General features: G+C 45.1%; 2 protein-coding genes across 2 annotated transcripts; one reads left to right on the top strand and one right to left on the bottom strand.

The window, feature by feature from the left end:
- The first annotated feature begins 180 nt into the window (after positions 1–180).
- Positions 181–21,423, top strand: LOC105023183 (potassium voltage-gated channel subfamily H member 3). Its single transcript, XM_029116526.2, has 15 exons — positions 181–501; positions 4,528–4,761; positions 5,082–5,228; positions 5,423–5,568; positions 7,843–8,104; positions 9,076–9,233; positions 9,875–10,076; positions 11,129–11,509; positions 13,236–13,435; positions 13,552–13,801; positions 14,613–14,827; positions 16,967–17,241; positions 20,254–20,354; positions 20,543–20,595; positions 20,758–21,423. Exons 2-15 carry the CDS (start codon positions 4,632–4,634, stop codon positions 21,121–21,123), a joined length of 2,886 nt encoding a protein of 961 aa, XP_028972359.1. The 5' UTR covers positions 181–501; positions 4,528–4,631; the 3' UTR covers positions 21,124–21,423.
- A 477-nt stretch (positions 21,424–21,900) lies between these two features.
- On the bottom strand, positions 21,901–23,650 carry LOC105023148 (gamma-crystallin S). The gene is made up of 3 exons (XM_010892107.2): positions 23,586–23,650; positions 22,882–23,124; positions 21,901–22,312 (listed from the first exon to the last, which is right to left on the bottom strand). Exons 1-3 carry the CDS (start codon positions 23,601–23,603, stop codon positions 22,040–22,042), a joined length of 534 nt encoding a protein of 177 aa, XP_010890409.1. The 5' UTR covers positions 23,604–23,650; the 3' UTR covers positions 21,901–22,039.
- Between the last annotated feature and the right edge of the window lie 2,717 nt (positions 23,651–26,367).

The raw sequence follows: 26,367 nt of genomic DNA on the forward strand, positions 1-26,367 counted from the left end.
AGAGAGAGAGGGGCGAAAGAGAAGAGGGAGGGATAGAGGAAGAGGAGAGAGAAGGCTACTATGAATGTGGCATAGTCAAGAGTAGCCTAGAGCGCGGCAGCACTGAAGCTGCAACGCACACGTTGCAGGCAAAACTTCATCGTGTCTTCCAATTACCAAATGTAGTCAAAGCATAGCCTACCCATTTGTCTTCTTGCCATTACCCACATCAATCGGATTTAGTGTTTTTCTTTCTTCGGTATTATGGCCATCTGAGTGGTCATCCCCGCGGAGTCAAAGTGGAGCCCCGAGGGTCTCGGATTGGCGCGCTCCTGCAGGGGCTCGGAGGCGCGCCTGGGACTTCCCGATTTTTGCCTGGTTTTGTCTCAGCTAACCAGACCGATGCTTCGAATCGCCGGGAGCGGAGAGGGTCTCAAAGGTCCAGGACTCCCTCGACTAGGGGTCGTCTTGCACCACAGAACACCTTTCTAGACACTATTGCCACCCGTTTTGATGGGACCCGTAAGTAGCCGTATTAGGTGATGCGCACTTTCGCAACCGTCAGTGCGTGTTTTCAACGTGTTGTTTAAAAATGTGTGCAATTACCACAAATGTTGCGTTTGTTCATAAGCCTTTTTTAGAGCATTGTATTCTCTTGAGGTTCATCTATAATAAAAACGCATATAATTTGCACGAATGAACGAATGGTAGACTTGATTAAATAATGAGTTAATGCCTTGAATATGAATGAACGCTTTGTTGTTCCTCTGGTTGTTTCTGAATACTTTCTGAATATTCATTTTCTACATGTTTGCGCTCTCAAAAAATTGCATAGTTTTCCCAGGCTTTACGCTCCTTTTACTGTACGAAAATACAGATTTGTCTTGCTAAAACTAACCACACAGATGAATGCCAGAACGAGGGGTTGTGTTGAAATAAATACGTTTCTTTTTACATTCATGTGTGCATAAACATGAATACATCGTCTTCTCTATCCATTCATCAGGCAGATGCGCTCTCCCATGTGTCAAGTGGGTCATTAACAAAGTCAGGTGGGATTTTCCCATTGCTTTAGAGCACCACGATGGCAGGTTTTCTCTGGGTGCTCGTCTGAGTGTATGTGTGTGTACTATGCATGCCACAATGACATTGACTGATCCGTTTCTCCTTTGTGTCAATATGCTGCCTGACAGTCTAAGGGCAGGTAATTAGTGTGACAGGTGTGGTAGTAGTCAAGGTGTTGACATGTAATAGTTTCAGGAGTGTCAACTCAGTCCAATGGCAGCTCTAGTGAACCAGCTTTCCACAGCACCACACATGCTGAAAATGGGAGAAAGCTTGTATTCCCTATTACAGACATGTGCAGTGTGTGTGTGTGTGTGTGTGTGTTTATGTGTGGCTTAGATATAGAAAAAATATATATATTTAGAGGGGGAAAGCAGGAGTGAAAGAAAAGGAAAATAATGAAGAGAAATTCATGTGAGGAACCCCCGTATCCACCCCCCGCCCCCCACCCCCACACCCCCCGCCCCCCACCCCCACACACACAACCCCATTGAAGACCTGCCACCTCTTACATGCATGTTTCTTCCTACTCTGAAAACACTGTTCTCCCTGGATCATCGTCAAAACCCCCAACTTGAGCAGCTACAGCTACCCCGCTGACATTCCCTATCCCATTCCCTATCCCATTCCCTATCCCATTCCCTATCCCATTCCCTATCCAATTCCCTCCGTTCCATATGTCCACATCCTGTATTCTCTCTTTTCAATAACGAAGCAGGTCTTAAGCGGATGCCTATGTTGAAGGTGGCTTACAGTCAATGTGCATATATTTCATGTATAGGGGGCCCCCAGCAGGAATCGGCGGGGGGCCCCCTATAACCTTTGACCCGGCGAGGGTCACGCTCCACCGACTGAACGAGCCAAACTAGGCATTCCAACTCTCTGTCTCTCCCCGAGATTCAATTCTCTTTGATTCTCCGTCCCTCCTTCGTTGCACCTCCTCGCTCTCTTTCATCATCTTTCTTCATGTCTCTGTTTGTTAGTGTCATCTCGCCCTCTCTCATGCTCCCTACCACGGGATGATGCAACGCTTTAATATTGAGCATAATGGTCTTCTCTTGACATCCCACCAGGAGCAACGGGACTCCAGAGCCAGGGCTTCTGAATGAGTGTCTTTGAGCACCGCGTGTTTATTTTCTTCTTGTGTCGTCAGTGACACGTGGCTGGAAGTGACTCTCGGACGGAGATATGTAGGTCTTTTGAGTAAAGTCTGAGGTAAATTAGATGGATAGCACAAAAAAAAGTGATAACCCATTAATGTGCTGAGTATCTATGGCTTGTTATGAAGAGGATCTTGTAACATGCTGTTCTTCTCATCGCCTATAATTTGAATGGGATCCACCTTAGATTGCAGTACCCCCAGATATGACTATGCTCACATCTTGTCCGAATTACTGAGGTGAGATAACTCATTATTTTCCTAGTTTTCTTTCCTCATGAAAGATTAAAACTATGAAGCATGAAATGTTCTCTCCAACCCCCTTTCTCTGTATTATATGCATTCTTCAAAGTGAGTGCCCCAATACTACAAAACGAATTTTGGTAACAGACTCAATCATCTCCTGCGGAGTAAATTGTTTCCTCAATAGAGTCCATTGCACCTACTAATCACACAACTTAATTAGACTTAATTAGACTACCACGAGTGCCCAACAGTGCTGCTCAACCCCCACTACAACGCTCTACTCAACCTGAAACTGCATTTATATGTAATTCATGTCTTCACTTTAACATGTCTCGCATTCATCGCCTTAGGCCCCTGACACCCTTAATGTAGACCAAGCTTGGGTTTGCTATGGATTCCATCTCGTTCCATTTTCCTCACTCAGTCAGCGAACATCAGCCAGGCAAAACCACACTACCAGTGTCATTGTTGCTATGGTAAAAACTGAGTCTAAATCATTCAATGAATCTGTGGAAAATGACATGCAAAAAAGATATATGTAGGTATAAATAGACATACCCCCCAAAAATAAACATGTAACAGTTCCCTAAACGGCCATAAACAATCTCTAGTAATCAGGGGTTAAACTGGACAGGAGCCAGCAGGAGCTGAGCCTCCTCCACATATGGTCGAAATGAAACCTAGAGGGAGCTGCGCTCACGTCCATCAACTTGCGAACAGTTCAACATTTTTGCTAGGACTGGAAAGTAGAAACTAGGGCTCCCCCACTTCCCAAATGCCAACTGAACCTCTGCTAGTAATGCTGCGTAGTTCTAGGAAAGTCTTTACTTATCTTTCTTGTAAATGAGACATCCATACTCATACATTCCTGAAGTGTACTCACTTTTTAGGACACACACTTAAATAGAGTTAGCAAAAATTTGGAAAATATGAAATATCATAAATCATTTCCACCACTATACAACAAAGGGGGTGAATTAGGTTTAAAAGTATTGGAATGTGTCCTAAAATCTAATTATAAAAAAGTTACTACATGATTTCATCTTTCTTATAAAATAAATATGATCAGTTAGGGACAGTACACAATCGCCTCCATTTCCTAGAACTGATGGCAAAGAATGATCTGCCCCGAGTTCCCTGAGCAATGCAGGGTCACCATTCACCTGCCTGCAGACACTTCTTAACTTCCCCTTTTAGATCTATCTAATTTACATGCCTCCATGACCAAGACAAAGTATATTCTACAAAACAAATATAGAGAGATATCAATCCATTCTGCGAATGTTGTGGCAGGATGACACTGCTGTGCTCCATTCACTAGATAATATAATGCTACAATGCAGCATTTCACAAGCAGAGACATTTCTTAAGGGTATTTGCAGACAATACATGTTAACTGCATCGCTGGTGTGTGTCTGAAGTGGGAGGATCAACTGCAGTAAGTGTGTTCATTTCCTGTATTATTTTAGCCACGCCGGTTAGGCAGATTAGGCTGCACCTACACTGCAGGTTTCAGAAGGGGCAGGGTTAGGCTAATTTAGTATCAATGATACTGACCCTCTCACTTCACTCGACACGCCGTTTTTCAGACATTCTCCATCTATTCTGTTACCCATACTTGCTGGATAGTCTCTAAACGGGCACTTGTCATTCTTTTAGCTTTAAAATGATGGTACGCATCATAGCTGCTCTTCCAATCGCAAATATGCACGGAGACTTATGGAAAGAGGGTTGTTTTTTTTGTTTTGCGGTATCTTACGAGTAAAAAGGTATTCACTATGTCTGTCTTCCTTGTTAGGTTTCCTTGTTATGTATTATTAATTTGAACACCCAGCCTGTCCACATTTGTAGTTGTATATTCATTTAGCTGCTTCTAATAAACGCATATTTTAAACTCATGAAAACTGTGTGCAGATCTGTATGTACTTCTACACAATGTGCAATATAATACTTTAAATATCATATGTTATAATGCTTTTCACTGAATATGAAATCTCTCTCTTTTTTCTATATCTTCATCCAAACGATCCTTCTCTTCATCATCATCTTAGTTTTCCCTTTCTTCTTCTCTCCCTCAGACAGTAACTTTGTCCTGGGGAATGCCCAGGTGCAGTCTCTGTACCCAATCGTGTATTGCTCGGATGGCTTCTGTGAGCTGACCGGCTTTGCCCGTGGCGAGCTGATGCAGAAGAGCTGTACATGTCACTTCCTGTATGGGGCGGAGACCAGTGAGCGCCTCACAACTCAGATCCAAAAGGCTTTGGATGAGCGGCGGGAGTTTAAGACAGAGTGCATCTTGTATAAGAAAGGGGGTAAGGAGGCTTCCTCTTAGTTCAAGTCAATGCAGTTAAGTCACTGGAATGATAGGACAACCCTGACATGGACCCCAATGTTTTCTAGGCTCTTTGTCAAAGGCTTCTCTTCACCTTAATGTGTGTTGATTGGAGAAAAAAACAATATGGGGTATTATAAACTCATTATTAGGATAGTTTGTACCTATTCAGTTATTTAAGGTCAGGGCTGGTTAACGAGAGGATACTAAAAGAGGACATTCTTTTCAAGTGACATTTTAACAGAGGCTTTGGTTTGTTATGTACTCAAAGCTCTGGTTTTCCGTGTGTCTGTATAACAGGAGACCAGTTTTGGTGTCTACTGGACGTAGTGCCCATCAAGAATGAGAAGGGAGAGGTGGTCCTGTTTCTGGTCTCCCACAAGGACATCACAGAGACGAAGAGGAACCAGCAAGACCAGGGAGACCATGGACAAGACTCAGACACTGGTGTGTGTGTGTGGGGGGGCTTAAAAAAGGAGAGAGATTTGGGGAAATAGAGAAGGTTGCAGAGAAGGAGGATCATAATCAAATAGAAAAATCATTAAAAAAAACTGAAATACTTTGACAGTTAAGCAATGAACAATATAAGCTAACTAAAGTTTATCAAAATAACCATGTCTCCCGCCTCTATCACCCCCCAGATGAGGACACAGGTCTGGAGGTACACAAGATCACCCGTCCTCCAGGCTTTGACAACAACCGTAGACGTAGCCGGGCCGTGCTTTACCAGCTGTCTGGACACCTGCAGAAACAAGACAAGAGCAAGCGCCAACTCAAGATCAACAATGTGAGTGTTTCTCTTTAATACTCAGATACATTTACTGCGACCGTATAAAATGACTACAGTTTCATGTTACAGCTTATCAGCATTTGTTATTGTCTCCACACTTCCTGAATATCACCCCAAAAAACATATCCTGACACCCTATCAGAACTTTGCATTTGTCATGTATTACCAATGTCATCACTTAGAAAATAAATCCCTCTCACACTCAACTCGGACACACCTACTTCTTACAGATGCAGTGTCTTGATTTGAGCCAGTTTGCTATACAAGGATGCCAAGAAAATAGTCCTGCAGCAGGAAATGTGAATTGCTATTTGGATTAAAAGTTCAATCAATCAATCAAATGTATTTATAAAGCCCTTTTTTACAACAGCAGTTGTCACAAAGTGCTTTTACAGAAACACCCGGCCTCAAACCCCAAGGAACAAACAACACTAGTGTTGAATTTCAGTGGCTAGGAAAAACTCCCTAAGAAGGCCGAAATTTAGGAAGAAACCTAGAGAGGACCCAGGCTCAGAGGGGTGACCAGTCCTCTTCTGGCTGTGCCGGGTGAGATATTAAGAGTCCAATTGGAATAATTTATAAATGCACGTGGGCTAAATCCATAGTCTATTTAAATTTAGACTAGATCAGAAGTATGACCAGATGGACAAAAACAGGGACAGCAACGGACCCCCCAAACCAGGTACTCCGCAGGTGTGGACCAGGACCTCATGTCCTCCTAAAGTTTAAAACGGGAGGAGACTGGGGAAATTCAGAAAATGCATTTCTCATATCAACAACGATTTATAGTGGAGAAGGAGAACTTAGTTGGGAAGGAGAACTGACCCAATCCCCCAGCACAATAGTATAGCAGCGTAAGACCTTGGGACTGAGATGGGGGAGGGGGTCAGTTTTTTGTAGGTAATGTTTTAAAAGCAGAAATCACAAGCTATGGATCAGGCCGGGTCAGGCTTGGATCAGGCCGGGTTAACTGTGTTTGATTTTCAGGCGGTGGCCTTATAACACAGGGACAAGACTAGATTGTTTCTGTAGTGGGGACATCACGTTTTATACACATCATAGCCTGACAATAAGATACATTTGACTTTTTGAATGAGGTTACGTGGACAGGGAGGGCCAAGCTCCATGTACATAACGCGTGAAGTCTACAGTTACCACCCAGCTTGAAACATTCAAATACTGTAAGAGAAAATGACTATATTAATACTGGAAAATATTCTATATTTTTCCAGACAGAAATTTTGTTGACCAGCTTTACATGTTGTTCTCTGTATTTAACAAAACACATATCACATGCTGAGGACTCTTCAAAATCTGTGATTGTTGTAATTTGTGTGAGATGTTGAACCCATCTACTAGTTAACTAAACCTGTTTTTACTGTCTTTACTGATGATGCTGGACTGTAAAATTGCTATAATGACATACTGAAACCTATTTCCGTAATGTCTTTATTTATAAACTGTATGTAGTTAGCTCACAGTTTTAGACCCTTAATTCTTACATTTGAACAAATTGTTGTAAGCATTTTGCTAGTCTTGCTAAATTGATACGGACAGAAGATATCACACTTAATCATGTGTAACCAGTTCTGTCATTTTCATATGTATATCATTTTGGGAAATGTTTTTCAACAGATTTATAGAGATTTTTTTTACTGTTTTTTCTGTTATCATGTGATGTTTTTATTTCTATTTAAACACAATTAATAGGAGCTGCTGCCTTGGCATTTTAAAAATAATAATAATAATAAGCATTAGCTCATTGACAACCTCTAATGGGGATCTTAATAAAATACGAAATGATACACTGTTATTCTTGATTATTCAAATTTGGTCTATATTGTAATTAGCTTGGTTCCAGATCTGTTTGTGCTCTGTAGTTAATCTGGCCATTGTTATGCAATTCAGAAAACATGGTTAAGCTAGACAGCACAAGATAACTCTGGAATTAGCCCAGTTCATAGGGGGAGACACTTTTGTATTCATGGATTTCAAATCAAACCCAGCTTAATTCTTATACTACACTGCTTAAAATAGAATGTAAGTGCTCCCCTTGAAAGTGCTTTACTGATAAAAATCAAGAAATCAGTGTAAAGTAATAATCAACTTAAATAGAAAGAATAGGTAAACAAGCGCGAGTGATTCAGAGACAAAGCAAAAAGATCAAATAGTCAAAAATGTATCTGACTAATACAGAAAGATAAAAAGGACCCTTAATTAAGATGTGTTCCTGTTTTCTCTTCCCATTTCACTTCCCATTTCACTCTCCAGAGTATGTTTAGAGCGACCACCAACCCCATTCCTGAATACAAGGTGGCTGCCACCCCGAAATCCCGCTTCATTCTGCTCCACTATGGGACCTTCAAGGCAGGATGGGATTGGTTGATTCTGCTTGCCACCTTCTATGTGGCCATCACCGTGCCCTATAATGTGTGCTTCACTGTGGTGGAGGGGCGGGACGAAGGGGGTGGGTCCGGGGCGCGCAACCCCCCCAGTTACAGCGACATCTTGGTGGAGATTCTATTTATTATTGGTAAGATTGGAGCCTTGCTCCATCCATCCACCCACCCGCCCACCCATCAATCTGTCCATCTATCATCATCCATCTATACCTAGCAATCCATCCATTTATCCAATCCATCAGTCCGTCCCTCGCTCCCTCTATCTATTGATCCATATCCTTGGTGACTGGGCTTACTTTCACCGTTAGGCTTCCTGCCGACCAGGGACAATACACCGTTCATTTATAAATGCATGCATTAAATCATCTATCCTATGACTGCCTACAGCCAATAAAAATCCACATCTCATTACGACAGCCAATAACGATCAACATCTCATTAACTCACCTGATTGGTCGACAGGCGCTTCCTCATCTAATCAACATCAGGCCAATCATTCAAAAACATTAATGAGCACGGCTGTCTTCCATCCATTTGACTGAAATGAAATCGACAGGCTTCTGTGATTGTGATGTGACGTAATTTAAATGTTGGATCTTTTAAATGTACCTTTTCTTTTCTGGGTTAGTTTAACTGAGATAAAAAATAAATTTTCCTGTGAAGACCTGACAAATATAGCAGCAAATGTGCTGCTCTTGCAGTTGCATGCCCTTGTGGTTTTATATGGAAAGGCCAGATAAAGTATGGCCAGGAGCTCCATGGGGTTGATGTAGGGGGAGGTAGCATCTTCAGCAAGGATTCCCTACTCTCATTGATCTCCAGCCACTCGCTCAGCCAGGGTTTGTTGCCAGTTGAGTGAGCTTTTCCAAATGCCAGAACTAAATGCACAGACTAACAACTGATTTGTCTGATTTCTTAATTGGACGTGCTGTGTGGAAAAACATTAGAATGGCTTGGTGCAATGCTTAGGAGGAAGACATGCCACAATCTTCAACTCTCCAGAGCCAGTTGAGAGTTGCTCTGACAAGACGTAGTTGTAGTTAAAACTGAATATCATGAAATTCAGGGTGAGGAGTCTAAAATGCTGTGTTCCCTATGACAGATATTGTGCTCAACTTTCGCACCACCTATGTGAGTACGACGGGTCAGGTCGTGTATGATGCCCGCTCTATCTGTGTGCACTATGCCACCTCCTGGCTGTTTGTGGACCTGATCGCCGCCTTGCCCTTTGACCTGCTCTACGCCTTCAACATCAGCGTGGTGAGTGCGTTGCAGGGACACGTGGTGCCAGCATGCACTGGACACATTTGAGTACATACACAGTACACACGCATTTACACTAATCCACTGCACAGCCGCGCACACCTACAAACACCTACAGAATCCCACACAAATACACACACAGTCGATGATCACGTTCTTCTCCGTTGAGGGCTCTGTAGAAACACGGGTGGGTTCAGATATAGCGAGCATGTGTGTGTGTCAGTCAATGTCCTTGCCTCCCCCGGCTGCAGTGTAACGGCGTCCAGTGTTGTGTCAAAACGCGACTCCCGCTGTCTCATCGATCCGCTTAACTCAGAACATCTTTCGGAAGGACAACTCAAAGGCATCGCTCAACTGGCAAACTTTGTAGACACACCACGCACACAAGCACACGCATTTCACTATCCTCATCGGGACGCCACAATCAGTCACTATCCGTGTGCCCAACCCTGACCCCTAACCCCAACGGAAACCCTGTAGGCGAAAGCACTCGCAAAACGTCCCCACTGCGTCAAGTTGTCCGTGATTTGCTATCCTGGTGCCCACCACGGACAGGCTCATGTGAACATTTGCACACACGGACAGCAAAAAACACTGACCTCTGACCCCCCCTCCACCCCCCCCCCCTCCCCGGGCAGTACTTCGGGGTGCACCTGTTGAAGACAGTCCGGTTGCTGCGTCTGCTGCGTCTGCTGCAGAAGCTGGAGCGCTACTCCCAGTACAGCGCCGTGGTCCTCACCCTGCTCATGTCCACCTTCGCCCTGCTGGCCCACTGGATGGCCTGCGTCTGGTATTTCATCGGGCGAAAGGAGATCGAGAGCAACAGCTCCTGGGATATCGGTTAGTAAACCTGGATGAAATAAACGCATACAGGGATCAGTGCAAACGCGTGTATGCAATGTTACACACACACACACTAACTCCTTATCTGGTTGTATCTTAATTTGAGCAGTGAATTTAATTCTAATCACGATCTCTTGGGACATTGGTTGCTTAGTAACTTCTCACCCATACATGGGCACATTAACTTATTGACTCAAGTGTTTTAAGTTTTATAAGCTTTCACTGGCCTCATATCGGTTTCACCAGAACTGTATCCATAAGGAGAATATTATTATAATAACTTTAGACTTGGGTCGATTGAAAAGGGGTTTTAGTACCATGGACAAGGCAATTATGAGGGACACATTTCAGCACCATGGACAGGGGCTCACACAGCGCATACTTCAGCACCACGGACAACTCCAGGGACTAGAGATAGTGCTGAATTAATGGCTCTGCATGTAGAGAGCAAATGAACTCTGAATATTAACTTGGTGTTAACAGATGTCAAATACTTAAGCGTAGGTCATCAACCATTTATATGCTTAGATTTCATAAATAGTCTTTGAGATTATTAGGGGCCAGGGCAGGATTACTGATTGGTCCCTGGGGCCATGACATCTAGAAGTGGCCCCCATCAAACAAAAAGTCACTTATTAACTTTTTTTCAGCGGGTAGCATATAATAACATCTAATAGCACAACATGTTAATATTATATAATTGCAACATTTCTAGGACATTTGTTTTAAAAATGCTATTTTCCTTTTAGCCTCAAGATATATTTTTCAGAACAGCACACATTTTTTAAAATGTTTTCTCTCTCCACAAGAAAGTTAGCTGTTATTTTGGGGCCCTGGAGGTTGCTCCTGTCCGGGTACCCAAATGCCTTAGTCCGGCCCTTTAAGGGACATGCATGCAGACACACACTACTGTGGCCTCTTGGTTCAGGTGTGTTTTGTCCATGTATTCATGAAGCAATCTACTTAAAGGTCACCGTTAAGTGTTGCATTAATGTTTTAAATACCAGTTGATGGAAATATTGTCTCAAACTGTTTGCAATTCTCTCCAGGCTGGCTTCATGAACTGGCAAAACGTCTTGGCACCCCCTACATATTCTCACCTTTAACATCGTTCCTTGGAGTCACCGATTCGCTGCACACTTCTATAACTAATGGGCTGGCGGCCAATTACAATCACTGGAACGCGTCAGGGTCCAAGCCCATTGGGCAAGATTTCTCCAACTCCTTCAGCTCTAGCCAATGGAACGTCAGCGGGACCAATGGTTCAGGGGTCTCGGGGGCGGCGCTGGGAGGCGGGCCATCTGTCAGGAGCTCCTACGTTACGTCGCTGTACTTCGCTCTGAGCAGTCTGACCAGCGTGGGCTTCGGGAACGTTTCGGCCAACACGGACTCTGAAAAGATCTTCTCCATCTGCACCATGCTTGTAGGGGGTGAGTGAACGACAGACAGACATACAGATAGACAGTGAGAGAGACATCTCCACCATGCTCGTAAGGGGTGAGTGAACGACAGACAGACAGATAGACAGTGAGAGAGACATCTGCATCATGCTCCTAGGGGGTGAGTGAACGACAGACAGACATACAGACACACAATGAGAAAGACATCTGCACCATGCTCGTAAGGGGTGAGTGAACGACAGACAGACAGACGTACAGACAGACAGTCAGTGAGAGAGACATCTGCACCATGCTCGTAGGGGGTGAGTGAACGACAGACAGAGAGTGAGTGAGGGAGACATCTGCACCATGCTCGTAGGGGGTGAGTGAACGACAGACAGACATGCAGACAGACAGACAATGAGAGAGACATCTGCACCATGCTCATAAGGGGTGAGTGAACGACAGATAGACAGACAGTGAGAGAGACATCTGCACCATGCTCATAGGGGGTGAGTGAACGACAGACAGACATACAGACAGACAGAAAGTGAGAGAGACATCTGCACCATGCAATTAGGGGGTTAGTGAACAACAGACAGACAGAAAGTGAGAGAGACATCTGCACCATGCTCGTAGGGGGTGAGTGAACGACAGACAGACATACAGACAGACAGACAATGAGAGAGACATCTGCACCATGCTCATAAGGGGTGAGTGAATGACATACAGACAGACAGATAGACAGTGAGAGAGACATCTGCACCATGCTGGTAGGGGGTGAGTGAATGACAGACAGACATACAGACAGACAGACAGTGAGAGAGACATCTGCACCATGCTGGTAGGGGGTGAGTGAACGACAGACAGACATACAGACAGTGAGAGAGACATCTGCAGCATGCTCGTAGGGGGTGAGTGAACGACAGACAGGCATACAGACAGTGAGAGAGACATCTCTCTCCCCGTTATAAGCACCATGCTAATAATGTGACTCACCATACTTATAAGAGTGGTAGTGACAGAGACATCTTCACGTGCTCATTGGAGGTGAGCGACAGACAGACAGCAGTCAAACTAATTTGACTTCCTGGGCTAGAACCATTATGCTCTTTAGGGTGAATAGATAGTTCACAAACATCCTTCAGTGGTAAATGTGTTTGTCCACTTGTTTCCAGGATGATCTTTCGGCTCTGTCGTCATGTGTCATTGAGTGACAGCCACAGCCAGGCTAAGCAAACAGAGTATCAGAGAGTTGGGAGTGAAAAGCTTCTGTCATGCTTGTCTGGTTGCCTGACACTCGGAGCAATGCCTCTCTAAAAAGCCTAGAGTCAGGGTAACTGGGTGACACATCACCATGGCAACGGAGGCATCTGGCCAGAGCTGAATGCGAGTTAGGAAGCATTCTGATGCCAGGCTGATTCCAGACTTATGCCAGACTCCACTGAATGAGTCGGCAGCTAACATATTATTGGATGAAACATGAAATGATGGATGGATGATGCATGTATAATGATGAATGGATGAAAAATGGATGATGGATGGATTATTAGGTGGATGGATAATAATGGATGGATGATATATGCACAATTACCTGGATGGATAATGATGGATGGATCCTAGATGGATGTTGGAGGAATAATTGGATGGATGATGGATAGATAGACCGATAGATGGATTATGGATGGATAAATAGATAGATGGATGATGGGTGGAGGAATGAACGGACTGTCCAATTAGTGCTCCGCAGAACGAGTGAAGTCATTAATCCCCCTAGCCCTGATGCATGCTGTGGTGTTCGGCAACGTGACGGCCATCATCCAGAGGATGTATTCGCGCCGCTCCCTCTACCACACCCGCACCAAGGACCTGAAGGACTTCATCAGGGTCCACCGCCTGCCCAAGGCCCTGGAGCAACGCTTGTTGGAGTGCTTCCAGACCACCTGGTCGGTCAACAACGGCATCGACGTCAGCGAGGTGGGTACCGGCGCTTGTGTGCCGGAAGGGAAGATTTCCAGTTAAAAGATGAACCCCTCCTCTCCGCGATCTGAGCTGTGAGTCTCGTCCATAACTTCGCCTCTGTCCTCCTTTAGCTGTTGAAGGACTTCCCTGACGAGTTGAGGGCAGACATTGCCATGCACCTGAACAAGGAGCTCTTGCAGCTGTCGCTGTTTGAGTCGGCCAGTCGGGGCTGCCTGCGATCCCTGTCCCTCATCATCAAGACCTCCTTCTGCGCCCCAGGGGAGTTTCTCATCCGCCAGGGAGATGCCCTCCAGGCCATCTACTTTGTCTGCTCCGGGTCGATGGAGGTTTTGAAGGATAACACGGTGTTAGCAATACTGGGTAAGAGAAATGTGTGTGTGTGTGTGTGTGTGTGTGTGTGTGTGTAGGGGTGTGACGTGAGCTGTATTCACATTTTAATAACAATGTCGGGATCAAAAATACCGTAAAGGAAAATAGAAAAAAGAAAAGGTTGATCATGCTTGGACCCTTTTGTAAGTTTGAGCACAAGTTTATAATTGGGTTTAGTGATAGGTGGTTAGGTTTATGGCTTGGATTTAGGGTTAGGTTAAGGGGTTAAAGTTAGATTTTAAGGTTACATTATCATTAGTTTTAGAATACGGTTAGGTTAAGGGGTTAATGTTAGGTTTTAAGTTTATGTTAGGGTTAGTTATATGCTAAGGTCAGGTTTTGGGTCAGGAGTTAGGAAAGATAGGATTCTAAAAGGGTATCACTTTTGTAGTCCCCACAAGTATAGAGAATGTAGTCTGTTGGTCATCAGCTGGGTTTATTTTGTCTTATCCATGTCTATGAGATGAAGGGAATGACCGCCAACTTCCAGCCTTCCCTGATGAGTTATCATTGAACACAGCGACTCACCTTTTTTCTCTTCACCCTGCCCCTGTCAGCCTGCATAATTGATATTGTGTTTGTTATTAATGTCATTTTCAGTGTGGCAGGTCGTTTATATCTGGCCGGTCACCACACAACCCGACATTGATTGAGCACAATAAGATCAATTCAGCACGCACACGCCTGTGGGCCCGCGCGTCCGTCCCGCGCGTACGTGTCCGCGCGCTCGTACAAGGGTTGCCATGCCTACAGCGAACGCGTTTCAGCGTGCGTCTCCGCCTGTGCGTGTGTGTCTCCCTAGGCCGCGGCGACCTCATCGGCAGTGACTCCCTGACCAAGGAGCAGGTGATCAAGACGAACGCCAACGTCAAGGCCCTGACCTACTGCGACCTGCAGTACATCAGCCTGAAGGGGCTCCGTGAGGTGCTGTGCCTTTACCCGGAGTACGCCCAGAAGTTCATCGCCGAGATGCAACACGACCTGACGTACAACCTGAGGGAGGGACACACGGCTGAGGTGAGGAGTGAGGCAGCGTGTTGAAACCCACCCGGGCACAACCCGACCAAGAGACAGGAACCACTTCCTTGTCTCAGAAACAACCGGGTCGGAGTGGCGTCCAGTTCAGTCAGTTGTGCTCATAGGGATTACTCTCTCTCTCTTTAATATTCTCTGTCTACCTTCTTTCTGACATTCTCTGTTTCTGTCTCTCTCCAACATTCGCTGTCTCTCTCTATATCATTTTTTCTAACTCCCTGTCTGTCTCTCTCTCTCTCTCCATGTCTTTCTTTGTCTGTTTGTCTTTCCCTCTCTCCCATTTTGAAATCATTGCTTCTCTTCTTTTTGTCTTTCGCTCTGTCTCCTCTGACCTTCTTACTCCCTCTCTCTCCTCTTTCATTCTGTTTCTAGAGTTCTTTGTCTCTCTCTTTGTGTAGTCTCTCTGTTAGTGTTTCTCTCATACACACACACACTCACACCCAAACACACACACGTACAAACATATGCATGGACCTCACACCCGTAAACCCCTTGTGGTCACCAGTCATCCCCAACACAGGCACTTATGTGCATACACACACACACGCACGCACGCACGCACGCACGCACACCCTTCGCAACGGTTCAGCTCAGACGCGGCGCGCACCCGGAAACTCACGTGTCACAGCGTACTCCCCTGCCGTCCCTCTCGCTTACTATTCAGCGCACACACACCTAGCCCGCGCTGACAGCGGATTAGAAATAGCAGCGGCGCTTCTCTGAGCGTGCCACGGAAGCTAAATATAGCGCGCAGCGGAGGAGGGGGCTGTCCCTGTCTGACTGTGCCCCCCTCCGCCTGCAGCCCAAAGTGGAGCTCTGCCTGATAAATATAGAAACAGATCAAACAGATGGTTGATAAAGGAGGACGAAAATAGATGAGTGGAGTGGGATCTCCTGATGGCCCCTGGGGGGGGGGGGTCCCAGCTGGAACCCTCTGTATCGGGGTGAATCGCACAATGACATGCCAGAGGTGTAGATCACGTGCACAGACACAACGCACGCGCGCACGCGCGCGCGCGCACGCGCTCGCACACCTGTGAAAACACAGGCGCGCACACCGACGCGCTTGCCCCGAACAGGCGCACGCACGCACACAGGCAGCGCGTTCTGTTTTTGTTGCAGACTTAGACGGCACTAGCCCTTTCTTCGGCACGCTGCACGTTAACTGCGGCACGTGCATCACGCACAGGCGCGCACACACACTCCGAGACAGATCAGAACACCCCCACCTCAGCACTATTCTCCCCAGGCCTCTCTGCGCTAAATTTAGCCCCTCTGATCTAAATATAGCCGCTGCCCTGGGCACGTTGAGCTGGCGAGAGAGGAAGTAGGAGGAGAAGAAAGTAAACAAGAGTTAGAGGAGAGTGGTTTAGGGATGTCAAAAAGAGGGAGAGAGAAAGTGAGAGGGAAACAGACAAAGAAATGGGGAGAGACAAGATATTAATGCAAGATAGTTTCTATAACTTATAGATGGGAGGGGGGCGGACAGACAAAAGGGCATTAGAATATACAGAACAGAACATGCAGTGTTTCACACATGACTAGGATTCTGCATGATTTGACTCCCATTACACTGTTTTTTTATCGTTAGCTAGACATATTGTGAATAGTATTTGTCTTCCTATATCGGTATTGTAAATGGCAAATGTGTCTTTCTTTACTGTGAATTGTGCATTAGCCTCATGCCAATATGTTCCTCCAAACATTGCAGAAATAGAATGTGGAAAAATCAGGCAGCAGCATCAATGGGGATGGAATGTGTTCATATAGCAGTGTGGTGAATGATTGCTTGTCTGTTTTCTCATAGTAGTTTTCTGAATGGTAGGTATTTGTCTTCATTACAGTGTTGTGATTCTGTTCATCTTCATTGTGTTACTGTGGGTCTGGTCATCTTCATGGTAATGTTGTGAATGATATCTTGAATGCTGAAGTGTTGTGAATGGTAGCCCTGGTGTTGCATCAATGAGGAGTGCTCCCTCTGCTGATCAAATTGGAACATCACATTTTTTCACCTTCTCCCCCTTTCTTCCCTTTTCACTGGTCTAACTCCCTCTCTCCCCCTCTCTCCCATCGGTCACCCCCCCTCCTCTGTCTCACACCCACCCACCCACACGAATGCAGATGGATTGGGAGACCACCGTGAAGAAGCTTCCTTCCATCAAAGAGGACGAGGAAGGGTCAGAGGAGAATCGAAACTCGCCCCTTCCCAAAATGTCCCGTACCCCTCTAGGTCTGGGGCGTGGACTGAGCTCCCCACTGCGCTCCCCGCTGCGCTCACCCCTGTTGCCCCCGCGCGGCCCCTTCCGCACGCCCACCGACCGCCACACCCAGCGGCCCACCAACCTGAATATCCCTGCGGTGAGCTTCAGCTGCGCCCCCCCGGACCTCAGTCCCAGGTAGGAACGCTCTGCAGCGGAGGTGCATGACCTGGTTGGGGGGGGGGCTTTAAGGGACGCTCAGCACAGTCCGTTGGGGGTAAACTTTTATTGTGATTGTTGACATTTTTTAAAGTTATCTATGCTCTGTATCGACCTAACGGCTGTAATTTGTAAATGATTCCTCTGGTACAGAGGAAAAAGCCATCAAATGAAAAAATGCTACGAATGATTTGGACATGAGTTTCAGAAGGACGCCAAGGCACAGAGTGGCCACTTTGTGTTAATCACCTTATATCAGAAGAGGCCACTTTCATTTGGCTAACTGCTCACATAGCTTTTTTCATACCTAAGCATAATTCTAATTGCACTGAGTCATTATTTTACAGAGATCTCCAAAAATATGTGGACACTGTTGTTTTTGTTCTGTATTCCAACCCTTTGGATTGTGAATGATACAGTAACTATGCTCTAAAAATGAAGACTGTCACATTTATTTGGGGTGAATCATTTAGAAATGCTAGCCCATTTAGGTACAGTCCCCACATATTCAGGTACCAAAAGTTATTGGACAGATGAACATTACGTATATTAAAGTGGCCGAGGTTAGTATTTTGTCGCATATCCTTTTCTGTGCAATGATTGCCTAAAGTCTCAAACATCAAGATGCTGGGTATCTTCCCTGGTGAAGCTCTGACAGGCCAGTACTCCAGCTATCTATCTTTATCTTTTATCTGGGCCTTTTAGCCATCAATCTTTTTTTCAGTATGTGAAATGCATGCCCCATTGGAATCGTTATGGGTGATTGGCCAGTTTAAATGTCAGCCATACAGTGGATATAAAAAGTCTACACACGCCTGCTAAAATGCCAGGTTCTTGTGATGTAAAAGAATGACACAAAGATAATTCAACTTTATCCACCTTTAATGTGACCTATAACGTGAACAATTCAATTGAAAAACAAACTGAAATCTTTGAGTGGGAAAATCAAAAAATACAAACTCACAATAACCTGGTTGCATAGACTAAGACTTTATTGAAGCACCTTTTGATTTTATTACAGCACTCTGTCTTTTTGGGTAGGAGTCTATTAGCATGGCACATCTTGAAATGGCAATATTTGCCCACTGTTTGCAAGAGTGCTCCAAATCTGTCAGATTGCAAGGACATCTCCTGTGCACAGCCCTCTTCAGATCACCCCACAGATGTTAAATAGGCTTTGGGTCGTTGTCATGCTGAAAGGTGGACTTCATCTTCAGTTTTCTAACGGACGCCTGAATGTTTTGTGCCAAAATTGCCTGGTATTTGGAACTGTTAATAATTCCCTCCACCCTGACTAAGGCCTGGTTCCAGCTGAAGAAAAACAGTCCCAAAGCATTATGCTGCCGCCACCATGCTTCACTGTGGGTATGGTGTTCTTTGGGTGATGTGCAGTCTTGTTTTTGCCCCAAACATACCTTTAGGATCTATGGCCAAAAAGTTCAACCTTGGTTTCATCAGACCATAACACATTTTCCCACGTGCTTTTGGGAGACTTGATATTTGTTTTTTCAAACTTCAGCTGGGCTTGGATGTTTTTCTTTGTACGAAAAGGCTTCCGTCTTGCCACCCTACCCCATAGCCCATTCATATGAAGAATACGGGAGATTGTTGTCACATGTAGCATGCAGCCAGTACTTGGCAGAAATTCCTACAGTTCCTTTAATGTTGCTGTAGGCCTCTTGGAAGCCTCCCTGACCCTTATCCTGACTGATATCTTTCAATAATGAGATCCCCCTGATGCTTTGGAAGCTCTCTGTGGACCATGGCTTTTGCTCTGAGATGAAACTGAGAAAATTTCAGGAAAATCCTACTAGAACAGCTGAACTTTATTTGTGATAAATCAGAGTCACTTTAAATGATGGCAGGTGTGTAATGACTTCTACTTAACATGAGTTTGAATGTGATTGGTTAATTCTGAACACAGCCACATCCCTAGTTACAAGAGGGTGTGCATACTTATGCTACCAGGTTATTGTAAGGATTTTATTTGCCATTTTTCCCCCTCAAAGATTTCAGTTTGTTTTTCAATTTAATTGTTATTATAGGTCACATTAAAAGTGGAAAAGTATGATTTATCTTTGACTCATTCTTTTACATCACAAAAGCCTGGAATTTTAACTGGGGTGTGTAGACTTTTTATATCCACTGTAAAAGGACATAAGCAGTCCTTTTTCCCCCACACATTTTACATCACTGTAAAGCAAGTTAACCTTTGTCTCTTCAGTCCAAAAGACTTACCAGTCTGCCCCTGATTGATATATTCTGATTTAGCTGCCTCATGATGGCCAGCTGGTCCACATGTTGTAAGACACCAGCAACAAATTCCAAATGCAAATACAAACCCTAGAATCAAGACTAGATATTGACAGCTCATTTGTGCATGCATTAAAGATGCAAACAAACATGATTGTCCCAAATGTCCACATACTTTTGGTACTTTACAGTACAGGGGAATATGTACAAAACATGCTGTCATTTATAAATGGTTTGCCTCATTTTAAAAGATACCCTCAAATTAAAGCTAACTCTAATCCAATATTCATTAAATGATTTCAAGGTGCTGTGCTTTTTGTCACTTTCCAAATTATTTTGGAGTTGTTGAGTTGGATTCTTTGTTTAAATAGCCAATCTGGTCCCATCTATAAAATTGCTTACCATGTCAAATCTCTTTCCACCTTGCAAACACATGATTGGCTTAGACAAAATGTGTTCTATCAATTCTAGCCTATTAAAACAGAACAATGCATCCCTCTCACCAAATGACCGGTTGCACACCTGAACCTCATTTTAACTGTGATTGGTGATAACATGTCTGAAACAGTTTTAATCTGTTTTATACAAAGTGAAGTCACACTTCGACAACAGTATGTTTATGGAGGGGCGCTTGGCGATTTACATGGGTTAATCAGGGGATTGTAATATGCCATAAACCATGGTCAACATTTCATTGGTACATACAATTTGTCATTGTTCTTCTCTTTCCCTCCTTAGGTTTGTGGATGGGATTGAGACCGACAGTGGTCGCAGTTTGGGCCAGAAGTTTGACTTCAGTCCCAGCGTGACCCAGTTATTTCCATCAAGCCCTAATCCAGGTTCAAAACCCTTCATACCCCTGAACATAACACATAACACACAGTTGCAATGTCCTGTTCATCAATATCCCTTTGATCTAGATGTGAACGCACATATGTTATATTTAAAATCAATTCATAAATCTTTAAAAGTCGACTGACCTTGCTCTCTTTCCTGCTTCTCTCTCCCTGTCTCTGTATGTCTGTAGGAATACTGAATGATTCAGACACCATGCAGACTATTGCCACTCTGAAAGAAGAGGTGAGTCACACTGATGGATAACTGTACATTCTAGACTGGGTTTGAATGGTCATTCTTTAAAACATCTCTATCTGCCTCTCTCCTCCCTGGTCTTCCCCTTCTCCCTGCCCCTCCCCCTCCCTCCTCTTCTACCTGCTTCCCCATGTCTCACCTCTGCCCCAGATGACCAGCCTATCCCACCAGGTGTCCCAGGTGGTCCATGACCTCCAGGAGATGACACAGCTGCTGAGGCCCCTCCTCCAGCCCCTCCAGTGTCCCTCCCAGTCCGTCCTCTCATCCCTGATGGCTGCTCTGTCTCCACCCACTATCAGTGGCCACGCCCCTCCGCCGGACACACGCCCCTTTGACTCCACCTCACCGCGTGTGAAAGACACAGGGATGTGGAGGGAGAGGAGACACTCGGACCCCCATTTTAAGCCACCAATTGGGGGCGTGCTCCCCACCCGCTCGGCTTCTACAGGGGCCAAGCCGTCCCCCACCGGCCCTGTTCAGCTCAGCTTCATTGACGAGGAGAGACCCATCATCTGAGGGCCAAGTAGAAGTCAATGCTAGGCCAGATTTTCCTCACTGACAGTTAAGTATGGGATTGGGAGAGCCTAGGACAGGCAGAGACTGGCATTAGAGAATGGCATCAGAGACTAACATCATAGACTGGCATCGGAGATAGGCTGGCACATCACTGCATGCGGCACATGCCCATGACTAACGCAGGTCACTATTTCTGGAATACTTAGAGGCCAGGAGATATTTATCATTAAAAAATCTATGTATTATTAATATTAAATATATTATTCAATGTTATGTCATGAGAAGTTGTTACACATCATCTACCACTGGATATGATCAAATGAAATTGATTACTAATAAAATAAATTGTGGCTTTAAAGTTTTGTTTTCTTGACTCGACACACACTGGGACACAGAGAGAGTCTTGTTCATTGGTCGTTGGCTGTGAATGTATTAAATATTGGCACACACACAGAAACACTCACACATACCTTTGTCTTTCCATCCTTGAGGAGACCAATGACCTAACCCTGACCCAGAAATCCATGTTCCCTATTCCTCAGCCCTAAACAGACCTTAACTCCAATCTAACCCTAATCTCAATAAACCAACTTTTATGTCTGAACTCAAACCTAGTCCTAAACGGTAATGCCCAAACCTATAAGTAACCCCAATTCTAACACAATGTCCAACTGTACATCTTCCCCTAAACTTTTAACCCGAAAACACATCTCTCAAGTGTACCCACAGACCTGGAACACACACACATACACACACGTGAAATGAAAACACTTCAGGTGCCATTCAGGGTTTTATTTTAGCCTTTGGCAGCGGTGTAGTTTCAGTAACCACTGATCGGTGATGAGAACAGTAAGGTGGCTGGTTGGGAAGAATCGGATCAGGCGGCGAGGGGGTGGGGGTTGACTCTAGCCCACGACTACTCTGTGAGCCGCCTGAAGGACTGCACGTTGGGACACACCGCGCCCCAGTCCACTGGCTTACGGTACTCGCCCTTCTCCAGCAGATACTGGCGCCCCTTGTAGTTGGGGTGCTCGTAGAAGACCCACCAGCCGCCCAGGACTTTGCAGGAGTGCACCTCACGCCAGTGGTACTTCTCCAGCACGGACGGACAGTCCTCGGTGGCCTCGAACGCCTGGCCCGCAAAGTCCCCCTTACCGAAGAGCTGCAGCTTGTATGGGGCACCGCTTACCTAGAGGAGGGGTCGGGTGGGAAGTGGGGGAGGGTCGAGGGGGGGGGGGCATGACAGGGTTTTGGTGGTGGTGGTGGAGGAGGAGGCTGAAGTGTGTCAGTACAGAGAGGAAGGCTTGTATGGCCTGGGTTCGGCAACCCTGTTCCTGGAGTGACACGAGTTACTCAAGGCTTTGGTCCTAACGGGATCAGTTAATGGCATCAGTTCAGTGGTTGACTGAATTCAACACACCTGGTCCTCCTGGTTACGAGAACAAGCAAACAAGGCCCGCAGCACAGCAGCACCAGGGTTGCTAATCCCACAGTGGGAATCCAGATAAATCATATTTATTCTAATTACAGTTGGAATATGTATATATGCACACTTTAAGCGGCTCCGGAGAAGAGTGTCCGCTACATTGATGACTATATGTTAATTGATCGTTAACAGCACCACTCAGCTGACGCCCACTGATCTAACTCCAAATGCCAACCTGTTCGGTGTTTTGGGGTGAACGACTTTCAAAAGGCAGTGTACTGTGTAGAGAACGGGGAGCTATGTGAGCCAGGCCCAGTGACACAACCACTTACAAAGTGAACAATCTTGCAAGAGCTGACGCGGTCGTTGAGGCCCATCCAGCGCTGGTACTCTGGGTACTCTCCTCGGGTCAGAACATACTGGTAGCCGGTGTAGTTGGGCCTCTCGTACACCACCCAAGCGCCGCTCTCCACGCGGATGGAGTTACAGCGGCTCAGGTATGAGTGGAAGTCCGTACAGTCGCTGTCGCACTCGTATCGCCTGCCCTGGAAGTTCTTGTCCTCGTAGAACACAATCTGGAGAGAGGGAACAGATTACATTGCACTGTTGATATCCTCTGTGACATCCACCAATACTTTCTGTCGTCCTCTGGAGAGTTAGATATATCTAAGTCTATTTGGAATCATCAGAATTAATGTTTTTGTGTCAAACCCTAGTGTTACCGCATTGACCAATCGGAGACATCCTCGAACCCACTGGCCAATCGGAGACATGCTCGACGTCTTGGTAATAACAGCTGAAACGCACCGACACTTCCCGAGCCTATCTCGCGCAACGCCGAAGCAAACGCACATATACTCCACCAGTGATTCGGTTTCAGAGACACCCTCTGGAGCAAATCGTAGAGAGCGTGTGTGCAGGTCGGCACACTGTTCCACGGTCACATTTTGAGAATGTCCCCCTCCGAATAGACACTGCGTAACGCCGCCGAGCGGTGTCGGCCAAAGCAGTCGTCCGCGGGTCGTCCCCTACTTACCCGGACCATCTTGGACATTGTTTCGGTACCGCCCACGTCACCCTGAAGGCTGCCCGTTGAGGTGCTCCTGGATACCCCGGCCAACTCCCCGAGTCCCCTTTTATATCTGCCGCGCCAGTCGTTTGTTCTATAAAACCAGTGCATTTGCTTTGTCATGAAAATGAGATCCAAAAATTGAGTCAGTGATTCGAACGCTATTCATGTATTTCCAGAAAAAGACGAGTGGGGATTACATGGCATAAAGGGCCGCACTGACTGAACAGGCGGGGGGTCGATGACCCCGTGAAGAGCGGCGACCAGCCCCCTTTAACCCTCACCTCACTGCCGCAAACACACACACACAGATACACACACAAACACACGAGCCACAAATACGCGCACGTGCCGTTTCTCTCTTTCCACAGGTGGTTTTTAATACAGACACCCGGACACGCAGAGTCATTAACGCGATCAGTTCCGTGTCCGAGTCCTCCGCCAACTGGGCGCGCCCAGATAAACTGGATTATGCCGTTCCAAAACATTTAAGTCGACTCTATTAGAAGACAGAAATGATCAATATGTGTGTGTTACTGAAGGGTTTATCAGCAGCCACCTGCCCTCCACTGAGGTCCAAATCATTGCTGACCCAATCCAGTCACCCCCTTCGGTCACCCACTCTTCCAAAAATGATCCTCCAGTGGATAGAGGGCAAGCCTTCGCAGCACAGGTCAATCATGACCAACATTCACCGCCACCTGAACGGTTTCTTTCCCCTGTGCGGTGGCCCTAAGTATTCTAAGCCGGCGACATCAATACACCTTCTAAATGTTTACTGCTGTGGACGTTTGGCACTACACTCCTCCCAAACCTGTCTCTGCAACCAGACATGCATATAACGTCTTGATGGAACTGTAAATCAGTAAATGTGTACATCAACAGTAAACAAATGAATCAGATACACTCTTACTGCTCATATCCCTTCACCTCCCATCTTTTCCACTTGATGTATCTAAATATATGCTGATTGGACGTAGATTTTGTGTGTTCTGTCCCTTTATGTGGTCCACCGTTAGCAGCAACTTTTCACAAGGTAAAATTGTAGGCATGCATTCATTTTCTTATCAAATATAGGTGATTGTTCTTATGATTCCATCTCATTGACCTGCTAAAGACTGGTGGCTGAAGTTTTGATTGTCAATGGATAACCTTCAGAGCATACACTACTTCAGGTTTCAGGCTCATGGAGATTAATAGGGGAATCTATTGGACAAAAGCCATTCATCATTGACATTACCCATATGGGCCTCCAACCTTATAATGTAGTCAACTGGATGGGATTTCCATATACAACTGTCAGCTGCATTACTCATTTTCTACGCTGTAACTTGCTGAACACAAGCACCAGTGTTGCAGTAAGTTTAAAGGATAATAGCTTTGGCTGGTGCCTATGTAGTCTAGTTAACGAAATTAGTAATCATCTTTCCAGTTATGCTACAACCTAGTAACCAACTTTAAGTGTTAGAAATTGTACAATGTGTAGCCTCACTATTCAAAGTCCGAATCCTTGTCTAATTATTTAACCAAAGTACAGCAGCAGCGCCAATTACTGAGATCTAGTCCGTCACTGACCGTGACTAGGTCAGTCCGTCACTGACCGTCACTAGGTCAGTCCGTAACTGACCGTCACTAGGTGCAAGACACACAAGTTTCCGTGCCTTGCACCTAGAACCACTGCCACATGGGGGCAGCATTACCCCAGCATAGAACCTATCAACAGAATAAAGATTTTTTTCTCAGTAGGGTTCAAACATTTTCGGCAACAGTGCCAAACAAAAATGATAAAATGCGTTATACTTGCATAATGTAAGATTACCTCTTTTGATAACTTTCTACATTTCTTTTTTACAACATTGCCGACTCGTTCAGATGCAAAGAATGGAGTTGAAATACTTCAAAGTAACTCTTTACCCTAAAATCATCTCCGACCTTTCCCATAGAGAGATTTGTTCTGGCGCGGATAACGTAACACTGACTAGAAAATCAGTAACGTTTCTCTATTGGATTGCGTTTCTGCTGCCAATGAAATACTCATCTCAGAGTGGAACGAAAACTTTCGTATTGATTACATGCAAATGTCTAGTGATGAGACAGATAAATGCATCCTGCACCCATTCCATGTTTTCTTTTGCATTTTCATTTTGATTAGGAATTCGTGTATTTGCCAGAGTAATTTAGTTATGATTTAATGTATTTGTTTTGAGAAGGCAACTGCATTTTTAAAAAGCCTGTAGCCTAGCTAATGATTTGCAGAAGGCGAGTGGCTTGATAATGATTTCAAAATTGACTACAATAAAGAATTAGCTAGTATTTCATATAGGCACCATCCAAAGAAATACTGGCTATTACCCCCTTAATGCCACAGGACCATATTAAGTATCCAATGAAACAAGTTCATTTTTGCATTTTGAGATCCATGTTTTGTGCTGCTTGAGCCATGGCTAACCATATGATACTGATCTTCTGAGTTAGAAAATTAGTTGGTCTAATTTAACCAAATACTGTGGGCTAATTCATTGGTACAGGCTGTTATACTGTACAGGTAGTTATAATGTACAGTACCCAAAGCTCCTGTGAAATAGACAACTAATGTAAAATCCCAATTAATAATAATGCACTGAAAATGTTGCAACCTTTTGTCAGACAGTCCCCCAAATCCAATCTTCCAGAATCATTAAGGCTATTGATCAGGAGGTAATATAAAAGAAATCCAGATTCCTGTTTTATTAACCTTGGAATTTTTCAC

The sequence above is a fragment of the Esox lucius genome, chromosome 22 (assembly GCF_011004845.1).
Source record: "Esox lucius isolate fEsoLuc1 chromosome 22, fEsoLuc1.pri, whole genome shotgun sequence".
Classification (NCBI taxonomy): Eukaryota; Metazoa; Chordata; class Actinopteri; order Esociformes; family Esocidae; genus Esox; species Esox lucius.